This window comes from Heliangelus exortis, chromosome 2 (assembly GCF_036169615.1).
Source record: "Heliangelus exortis chromosome 2, bHelExo1.hap1, whole genome shotgun sequence".
NCBI lineage: Eukaryota > Metazoa > Chordata > Aves > Apodiformes > Trochilidae > Heliangelus > Heliangelus exortis.
In genome coordinates, this window is record NC_092423.1 from 41279302 (window position 1) to 41290539 (window position 11238).

Here is an 11238-nt window from a genome sequence, read left to right on the forward strand (position 1 = left end):
ATCCCTCGAGGAAGTGCTGGGTGCCGCCCCCCTTATCAGCTGATTTGCCTCACCTGACACGACCAGCAGAAGGGGGGGCAGCTCTTCGCAGCCCTTTATATCCCTCAAGGAAGTGCTGGGTGTCGCCCTCTTATCAGTTGATTTGCCTCACCTGAGACCACCAGAAGAAGGTGGGGCTCCTTTTTTGAGCCCTTTATATCCCTCTCCTGAGTGCTGGGTAGCGTCCCCTTATCAGGTTATTGGCCTCACCAGAGAGCACCAGCAGAAGGTGGGGCAGCTCTTCCAGCCCTTTATATCCTTCTGACAGAGCTGGGTGTCACCCCCTTGTCAGCTGATTGGCCTCACCTTAGACCACCAGCAGAAGCTGGGGCACCTCTTCCCAGCCCTTTATATCCCTCTGGGAAGTGCTGGGTGTCGCCCCCTTATCAGCTGATTGGCCTCACCTGAGTCCACCAGGAGAAGGGGGGGCAGCTCTTCGCAGCCCTTTATATCCTTCTGGGCAGTGCTGGGTGTTGCTTCCTTATCAGCTGATTGGCCTCACCAGAGACCACCAGCAGAAGGATTTCACACAGTGTAACTTGAACAGGACCAGAGTTTTTAGAGCAGAGCTTTACTTGGATTGCATAGGGATAGAAATTCACTCACATGTATCCATTTTGAAAAGAAAGTTATTTTAAGGTAGGATATTACTCAAGTGATTTAATGTTTTCAGCTCCTCCCTCACTGCATTTAGAAAGAGTTTCAGAGGTACTCTGGAAAAAGAGTTTGCTGGTTCAGTATTTAGAGACTGTAAAAGACAACAAAGATGCACTGGTAAAAAATTGAGAGTTTTTCTTTTTCTCTGTGCACTTTCTCTGTGTCTTTCCTTGTATTGCCACCACTGACAGAACTTCTACTAAGATGTGAGTGAATTCATCAAAGCAACCCCAAGCACCATTCTGGACCAACTCTTTACAGTTATTCCCTATAGACTAAAATAAAAAGATTTAATATTGTGGTCTTTTTTCTTGAAAGCACCAATTTCCAACATACTTCATATGAAAATAAAGAAAAACAACATCTTCCATACTGCTTAGGAGAACATCTCACCTTGTAATCCATTTGCTTGGAACAGCTGAAGATGTACATCATCATGCCAAGGGCATGGCCCAGACGTGTGGTGGTCTCTGTTTTACCTGTTCTGGCTGGTCCTGAAGAAGCACTGTTCATTGTTAGGTGGAGAGACTGGGTTAGACTAATGTAACACCTGAACAGAAAAAAAGTAATTGATAGCATTAGAAAGGACATCTACAGTGTTGGGAGGTTCTTCTCAAACCTCATGTTTCATGGGCTATTTATTCTGTTATAATTTTACAGTCTATTCTCATGAAAAATCATGATGTGGCATTACTTGGAAAAAGCTTATTTCAGATATGAAAACCAAGCACACCAACATTTTTTAGCAAGAAGGAATATCCTATCAGTGATAGGTCACACAGGACAAAGAACAGGAGGCTTTAGTTGCTGCTTTGCCTGTTTCAAAGACTTGAGCCTCAGAACTGTCCTCCTCAACGGAGGGTCAAGCATTAAGCCTGCCTGGGTTGCTAGGTGTATCATTCTGGATCACTGTTCTTCACAAAAAATTCCATCCTGGAGCCAAGACATTTCCAGAAAAAGGCTGTGTTTTATGTGGTATGAAAAAAAATACTCATATTCTTCTTCAAAGTAGACTCGGAATATATAAATTAAGTTATGCAAGAAATATTTTAGTCATTTTAAAAGTAATGGGCATTAACATCATATCATTACTTAAGTATGCACACCAACCTGCATACACATGCTCAAAGATACTGTGTCTTAAGAAGCTCATGAAATACATGAGGTATGAAAGAACATTGAACTTCTTAGAAACATTTAACTTTTATTCACTGAAACAGATAAAGCAGACACTGTTATTAGTAACAGCCATTAACTGTCAGTCAAAGGTGTAATAACTAGCTGAGGGGTATTTCCCAAGTACTTCATAGAAGTACTGAAACTGAGCATTGCAACTGTAGGAAAAACAGCATTTTTGGGTGTCATCCCACCTATGGCATAGCTATGACAGCCAAGCAAAACCTTGGTAAATGGTGACCTACAAAGCCATTGCAGAGCCATGATGCCAGTTAGGAGCTATTCAGATCAAAGAAATGAGACTCAGCACAAAGTTACAGCTGTCATCAGTAGGTCTCACACCTCATTCCTAGCCAGTTATGAATAGCAAATACAACCAATTATAAAAGATGAGACACAGCTTGAGGCATTTGTGCTTTTATACAGAGGCAAGTGTAATATAAAATCTTTTTAATAGAGCTATTACAGCAGAACACATTGCCACTTGTTAAACCAAGACCTCTCCTCATGAAGAATGCAGTCTTTGCATGGCAGCAGACATTACTTTGACCAGAATGAGTTTGTTTTGCTTCTTAGGACTTGTTTTTTCTTGTCTTAATGCAACCTTAGAAATTTCCCTTATTTCTGAAGTTCAGGAGTTCAGAAAGAAAATGAGAATTCTTTGCAATTCCAGCCTTCATCCAGTGAAATTTTCTGTGCATTCGAGGCAGCAACATGTGGCAGCCACCTTAGTTTCCCCTGAATAAAGTTACACATAGAGCAAGCACTTTGGTTTAAATAAACACTCAAAATTGTAATTCCCTGCGCTTACATGGAGCCACCAGGGCAGTCGAAGTGCTTTTCTCTAGAGATGAACAGGTATGCCTCTTAAAAGGAGAGAAAAACACACTTTGAATGACTGAAGATGGAATCATTAAAAGAAGAATAACTGAAGACATCTAAAGAAACCACTCAGATTGCCTCGGAATTGACTGCACTCAGTTTTCTGATCCGAGATTTAAAGGAAACGTCTTGCTCCTCACAGAAAACCTACTGAAGCATTGAAGTGCTTCCAGAAGTTGGGTAAAAGGTGTCAGATAACTTTTTTTTCTCAAGTAACCTTTAAATTCAGAAGGCAGTAGCCCATAAAAAACACAGGCACAGACACAGCTCTGAAGCTGTCTGTCTTTCCACCTCCACCATCCTGGTGTGCAGATGCACATCCTGAACCAAACTTGGGTTAGGTCTCAAACTTGGGTTAACCCTCAGTTCCTATCGAAACCACTGAAACTGGATGTAAAATGTAGCCAAGCCAAAAACACACTTTCATAGTCACAAGGCCTGCTACAACATCTCTAGTTTGAACATCTACAGTGCAAAGATTGTCATGATTTTCTGTCGATCACCTGAGGAAAGCTCTCCAAGCAGCAAGGTAATAAGAGCATTTACTTAGTGACCTGAAAAGGTTTAGGTAACCCTCTAAGACCATATGGATCTCAGTACCATCCACCATTATTGCTACTAGAAAACAGTTCTGCCTCCAGCATTAATCAAACCACTGCAAAAACTTGCTTGTATATAGAAATATACAGATATTAAACATGAGATATGAGAAGAAATCCTGGTTTAAAGAGACACATGAACTATCTCCAACAAGACATTTAAAGCACCTCCAAAACTTGTACAAATTGCTTGAGAACATTTATTGGCAAAGTGTTTGAAAATAGACTTTAGGAAATATCAGTGACTTAGGTTTTACAAATAGGCAAAAGCAATGAAGAAAAGATCACTATTATATGAATGATTATAAAGAGTTAATTAGTAGAAAGATCCAATGGAATAATTCAGGTTTCCTATGAACAGGAAAGAAAAGCATACACAGCCACTACCTGTAATTCTAAGGATGCAAATGTAACTTTATAAGAAAGATAACTTATTGGGTAAGTTAGTGTGAGACAGAACTGTGCTTGTTCATGTTTTAAACCTCTGGCTTAAAAATGTGCAGCAAATTAGTGAGACCTTAAACACTACATTTCTGTATTATTTTCATATACTATACAAAACCACCTACTGCTGCTGTTTTTACTAAGACAGAGATAAAGGTCCAGAAGGTAATGCTTCATGCAAACAAATTATTTGAGAACCACAGTCTTAAAGCCCTATACAATTGAAAATGCTTCCAAAATAGAATCAGAATGTAATTTCATTGGGCTCCCTATTTTTTCTGTATCATGTCATAAAGGGGATATCAATAGCAAGATTCTGAATGAACCTGTACAGCATCATGAAATATTTCTGACATCCAAATCTCCACTTCTTCATGGCAGTGAGCTGCCACCTGCAGAGAGGTTCAGATGGTCTTCCCTAGTCCTCTCTTTTGACAGCACAACCACTCGAAAGTCCCCATCATAGGTTCAAGAAGCAGCAACAGCTTTGCATTACTTGCAAAGTGACCGGAGAAACACAGCCTGCCTTTCACAGAAGCTACCAGTTTTTAAAAAATGAAAGGAACATGAAAAAAAATCCCAGGAGTAGGATATCCTAGGAACATGTGCCCTAATTTGCCAGACACTGCAGATGGAATGTACTAAACAAACCAAAAAAGAACCAAGACAAGAAACCCCAAAACTTCTTTCATCATCTTGTTTAATAGCCATCAACCAGACTAAAATTTGGCTAACCCTTCATTTGACCTTTTTATACTTCCATCATTCTGTAGCCAAAAGTTCCATTTTTTCAGGAGTACACTGTGTGAAAGTATTTCTTTTGTTTAAGGTCTGCTACCTAATAGCTTCAGGTAGTGCCTATTAGCTCTTGTATTATGAGAAATGGCAAACACAGACTAATCTTTATCCTCCTTCTCTATTACAGGGATAAGTTTAGACACACCTATCAGATTTCATGCCCCTCTCTCTCCTATTTTATATTTCCCTGCAGCAGATTTTCTAGGTTGGAAAAGAAAATCAAAACTATTTAAAGTTTTCACAAAAAGAAACCATACTCCCACAGAACAAAAACAATTAAAAAAAATAAATCTGAAGGTAAACAAAGGCAGAGCAAAAATCAAACTGCGGAAAGTAGGCTTCTGAAGTGGGACTAGAACTAATAATATTAGAAATAAAGTGTTAGGTTTAACACAAACAAAACCAACAGTTCTGTCTTCCTTACTCAAATATATGGGTTTAATATTTGTGTATTTATTGACTGCATACTCTGCAGTTCCTGCCACACTGTTGTGGTTGGCATTTGGCAGTATTTCTGCTTTTACCTTTCATCTCAGTCCAGATTAATCACATGGAAAACCCAGTAATTAAGGTGTGATAACAATGTACATGAGCTAACAGAAATGGAAGAAAAAGGCAGGTTTTTTTCAGTAGATGCTAATAGCATCTTATTTACTACCGGATTAAACTTGTTAAATATGCCACTCATAAGAAGACCATTTTCACTGAATTAAACAAAATTAATATCCATAGCTGCCTCTTGGGGCAGTCCTTCAAGGCTGATGCCAAGCCCTCTTTCCAGCCTACTGAATGCCATTTCAACATCTGAAACCCACCAGATTTGTAATCCCATGTGTGCAACCTGGGCTGGGGAGTCTAAACCCCACTGTTCCCTCTGCCTCTCTTCATAGGCCAATATTGCCTCCATGATGCAGGGGCTGTTTTCTGTACAGATTCCTTTAGGTATTGTAACCAAGACTCTACCTTTAAAAAAAACAAAAAAAAAAACCAAAAAAGAACCCACACCCAAATATGCATAAATTTATGCATGTAACATAAGTGTTACATTTTATACTAACAACATAGGAAGCTCATCTCATTAATCTTTCCAAAGGCTTTGACATTCTTTACAAACTTGTAATGAGAGTGGGCTTATTTATTCATTTTTCTCTCTCCCATTGCCTCTTCAGTAAGATTTAGCTCAGAGGAGCCCTTCCCAGTTACTGAGATACCTGACATTGTTTTGGTTTTACATATCCATTTGACTTGGACACACAGGCATACAGTCTTGAAGCTCCAAATATGAAAATCTGAAGATTTTCTGTACACAGACATGAAGCAAACACAGACAACACAGTGTTTTTCCTATATCTCTGTACCCTGAAATGTAGCTGTATCTTGGAGAAACTATCTCTAAGAGGCAAGCTGCATATATTTGTCCATTCAGTCTGAGGCCTCCCTGCTGAGACAATCAATCATTAGAACCACATGCAACATTGATTTTATGCAATGTGAATGCTTATCCATTCAGCACTGTTCTGAGAACAATAAGTTATTGTCTCAGAAGCTGCTGATCTGTTCCTTTCTGACCTACCACTGCCCAGTTAGCACGCATACTGGCTGGCCAGTTAGCAAATATGAGGCTCAAAACCAGATACAAACCTGTTCAGCTGGTAGGGGACATGGGAGAGAGAGAGCTGGCAGTCTGGAGAGGTATGTGCTAAAGGATGAGAGAAGGGGGGATCAGAAAGTGTAATGGAAGATGAAATAAAGGGGCAGAAGAAGAGAAGAAGTATGAGAAATGCAACACCAAAGCACAGGCTTCTGTGGTTTTCAGTACAGTTTTTTTTTCTTCTTCATTTCTCCTGAACACTTAACTCTCTACACTTCTTAAAAAAAATCCTTAAGTATATGGGGTAGCTAGAATATTTATTAAATTATTTGTTTAGTTCAGTTTCAGGCCACAAAATGTTTTGAAATTCAGAAAAAAAATAGTTGTAAGGGGGTTTTAATTATTTTTTTCCCCTAAATTCACATTTGGAAAAGTAGCACTTTGTGCCACTGGAAGTGTCTACTTAGTTTACATCACAAAGAGGGGAAAATCCATGAAGGAAATTTCATATAATGTAATATGTCTGATCACTGCATCTACAAACTTCATGGAATGGGAACACACTCCTTTGCTTTGCTGTAGGTACCAATGGCAGCATTTATATATTCCTCTTTATTCTCTTCAAATTTAGGCTCAGCAATGTCGTCAAAATTTGGTGAGACGATGGGCTACCTGCACCCAAAAATACCTAGCAAAGTTTAACAGAGTTCCTAGCAATTAACTGGATAATGTGAAGTCTTTGCACTAATCTTACAATTGTGTTTCTTATTCTAATGCTTGCTTAATGGTGCTTCAGCTGGTCTTGGTAAGTAAGATTCACAGAATTACCAGGTGTTCAGTGGGCATTTATTAAATATTAAAAACAATACAAAATTAAACCCAGGGGGCTTTTTTTTGTTTGTTTTGTTTTGTCTTTCCCCCTCCCCTATAGTATTATAACACTTATATGCTAACTGTACAAAGAAAGAGTACTTCTGATTTCTCTGGTGGCACAGACTGACATGGCAACACTATTTGGCTATTACATGATCATTATATAGGAATTTTTTATGGGAAAACTACACACCTCTCCAAAGACCATGGAGTTCACCATCTACATACCAGCATACTCTGTGCCTGACCAATAGAACAGATTTTTTTTTTTGATTGTTCTTCTCATACGTGGCATATAGCAATGAGTAGATGAAACAAATCACTGATATATAGTCAAGAAGCTATGAGACTACCACCTTGCTTGAAAAGACACAGTGTTCAAACCTCACAAGTCCTTTATCCTCTTGGAAATGATCAGTTCTTCTGCTACAAGTTCACATCCCTTAAAAAAGGTTTTGCCTGTGACACAATAGCTTGAGCATTCAGAGAATTAATGGCTATGGCTGAATAGTCACTAAGGACAAGAGTATTTATCTGGCATGTAGATAACATAGTCTAAAGCTTCTGAAATATATCAAAGTACCCATGCTTTTATATAAATTGGTCTCAAAGTGTCACAAAAACTAGGAGGTTATTGTTCAAGGGAGGAGAATAGAAGGATAGCTACAAAAACATTGCTCATACAATGGTCAGCAGCTCAGTCAGTTACAGCCTAAGAGAGACCATAGATCTTTCAGCCTCACTTATCATCACATAGCATGCCTGAAACTTGATCTATCTATGCCAGAAGGAGAATAGATTTGACGATCTCATTGACCTTTTCAATTTCTAGTTCCTGCAAACCTACGTTCCAAAACCCCAAATAAATGTAAATCGCACGTGGTTGAATTTCAGCAAGAGACATCACAGGATTTGTTACATTTCTCAGATTGACGAGTTCACCTTTTCTTGCTGAATGCCTTGTGTTTACCCTGGCTGAGGGGCACAAAGTGTTCCTATTTCTAAAGTAAATTAACACTCAGAAACAAAGGGCACAAGTTTACCATACTATCACCTCACATGGTTAAATGGAACACTTGGCTTTCTGTAGACAAAATGAAGTACAGTAATATGCAAAGAGGCTCACCTAGCTTGGATATGTTCCTTTATATCTAGCAAGTCTATGGACGAAACAAACCAGGAGGGATGAAAATCTGAATATTGAATATTTCTGAATATTGAGCCAGATCTTTTTCACAAAGAGAAAATCTGAAAATAGGACGGAGATTTTAATGACATGTGCTTTTAATCACCTAAAGCCAAGAATTCCCTCTCAATTAAGGAAAAAAACCAGACCAAACAGTAAAAGAGAACAATACAATCCACTTTTGATTTAAAATAGTAACAATGAATACAGCTGTAAGGAGCAAAGAAGATGGTAAACCTTACACATTTCCTCTCTGGAAACTGAAAAGGTATATACTCTTTTCTTATTCAGACCAAGAAACCCAAGAGAATGGAACTGTGCCAGAAAAGTCCCTGCAAAGGTAAATCTGGCTAAGTAGATACCCTTCAATCTTCCAATGAGTCCAGTTGTTGTTTTCTTTAATGTCCTATTACAATTTTTTCCTGCACTAAGAAAAAAAGCTGCGACTCCAAACATCGCTGCCTCTACAGGTAGGAAGAGTGAACATCAGCAGGAAAGTCCAGGCAAACTATTAAGAAAATAAGTGTTTACCTACACTGTACACAATCAACTCTCTCCTGCTGTAAGTGTGAAAGAAAGACTCTGAGCTCCCAGGTTGTGGGTGGGAAGAAAATTAAGCTGATCCAAAATGAATATTTTTTTAAGATCTTTGGCGATTTTTACATCCTTCAATCCACAAACACTAAAAAAGTGCCTCAAATGTAACTGATCATACAAAAAGCAGCAAAAATCCAATATATCAAATAGAAACAAAAGATAAAAATATCATCAGATCAGTTCATGTCTATAGAAAAGGCAAATGTGACTCATTTCTTCTTCCAGAACTACACTTTAAAGCAAGTCATAATCATACTTGAAATTTTACCTGTGCTTCAAAGTTTCAGATTTTTCATACACCTTTGGCTTGGGTGTAGCATCCATTAAATTTTTAGTATTTTCTATGTCAGTCAGAATCTCCTGTGCAGAAATGTAAGGAAGTTATTGCAACATGTGCAATCCCCCTCAGATTTTTTTTTCTACTCCACATTGTTTACTATACTGGGACAAGAAAAGCACTGGGGAAAAGAGATGGAAAAAGGCACCTCATCAGTTTGTTTTATATTCTACTTCTTAAACAACATTATATATATATATATATATATATATATGTATATAAAAATCGCAGACACCTATTTTGATAATGTTTAGATTGAACATGAAGGAAATGTAAAACGAACCGAAAGAACACATTCTGTGAACTGCACTGGAGGAAGGCAAACAATACTGATTATGCTGTTAGAACTCTCCTAAGAAGATAAAAATGACAGATCATAACAGAAGCATTATCTTGTACAATAATTCTGCTCACACATGCCAGTCCAATGCCTTTTTCAACATGCAGCATGAAGAAAATTATGCATGCTAAATGTCATGAATAATTTTATTGTTCTCAACAAGGTTCTCAACTTGTACAAAGGTGTGAATACAGATATATCTTTTTTTGCATATAGTTAGAAATGCCTTCATTGTTTGAATTGCAGATTTGAACAATTAGGATTTGAAATTTTGAACATAGAACCTCCCTATAGAACATTATCATATCTTAGCTTTTCAGGATTGTATATAATGAGAACTTTCCCTGATATAAGTGGATTGAATTACAGGTATATGGATAAAACACACTCTTTACTAAGTGACTTTCTTCTGATCAGAAGAAACAATTAAGACACAATATTCTGTGTAATTTCAAACTTTCGGGTTGATTGCTGTAATTACCTTTGGCCAATAATAGACCATAAACTTGCATTTCAACTATTGCTGTTCTAAATGATAGGAAGTTTGGCAGAAAGGGATTTCTGTAGCTCCAAAGTATCAGATCTCTGCATGACTTCAGGAGGTTGAAAAGGTACCAGAGCATAAATAACAGAAGATATTAAAGTCATGTAAAGCAATGACCTGCAGAATTTGGTCACAAATCATGGTTTGTGACTACGTGTCAACCAACAGCTGCCTGTCCATGAAACAGGGAAACAAGGAAATTAATTACTTTCATCTAAATAATAAAGAATTCAAGATCCACTTCTGATTTTCTCCCACGTAACCCTGAGACTCTCAGAATAATGTTAATTCAGTGGGTTAGAAACAAGCCTATCCAAGAAATACCTGAACTAAACTGTCAATATGGTATTGCATTAAAAATATGTATTTAATTAACTACTCTAAGTAATGCAAATGCAAGATAGTAGAGTTAGTGTTTTATGTCCATTTATAACTTTGAAGTTTCTGTTGATTTCCTTAAATCTTTTTGCATCTTCAGGCAGCTGTCTTCTGGTATCTTCACAGCCAGTGAAAATGCTTTCTAGAAAAGACCACCTACACTGAACTTCCATCCAAATGATGATGACAGAATCTGCACCTTTTTCATTTATTTTGCCAGTCTTTCAGTTGTTCAATGAAATATGTTACATACTTACTTTTCAGAATCATTTTCAGCTGAACCTAGAAAACCAAAAAATAGTGGAAAAACTGCACTAATCAAAATAATTTCTCAAGCCACAGAAGTGGAGCTAATGAGAGTTTAATGCATTCTCCTGTAACTTATCATTGTATATCATAACAGAAGACATCCTTAAACATTGCAAATGGACAGCATATTATTAAATGATTTTTTTAAAAACTAAGAAAATACGAGCTTAAGGAAATAGAAAGCTGTAATTTTGTTACAGCTTACTTACTCCTACATGGAGAAGGGATCTTTTTTAAAGAATATATATAGTCATGTAGAATACATATAATTTCCCAGGACTAACATCTGGAGAAAACATAACTCTGCAATAAAGATGCAAGAAAAAAGTTTTAACTAACCAAGTGAATAATATTGGCGTACAAACAGTATTTATATTAATTAAATCCTTACTTGATTGTTACCTCAAGTTTCAAGCAGCTGTTCATCTGACTTTAAGAAAGGAGCTCCATTCCTGTGATGCTCTGTATAATAAAATTCCATGTTTGGC

General features: G+C 37.5%; 1 protein-coding gene across 1 annotated transcript in view; it reads right to left on the reverse strand.

Annotated features, from left to right (window-relative positions):
* The window catches only part of DNAH11 (dynein axonemal heavy chain 11), a 96615-nt gene extending 90426 nt beyond the window's left edge, over positions 1–6189 (reverse strand). Inside the window, 10 exon segments of the mRNA XM_071736833.1 lie at positions 850–971; positions 1090–1246; positions 1943–1998; positions 2000–2113; positions 3176–3229; positions 3232–3299; positions 4689–4711; positions 5342–5510; positions 5513–5558; positions 6169–6189. Of these exon segments, the coding sequence (XP_071592934.1) occupies positions 850–971; positions 1090–1246; positions 1943–1998; positions 2000–2113; positions 3176–3229; positions 3232–3299; positions 4689–4711; positions 5342–5510; positions 5513–5558; positions 6169–6189 (830 nt within the window).
* Between the last annotated feature and the right edge of the window lie 5049 nt (positions 6190–11238).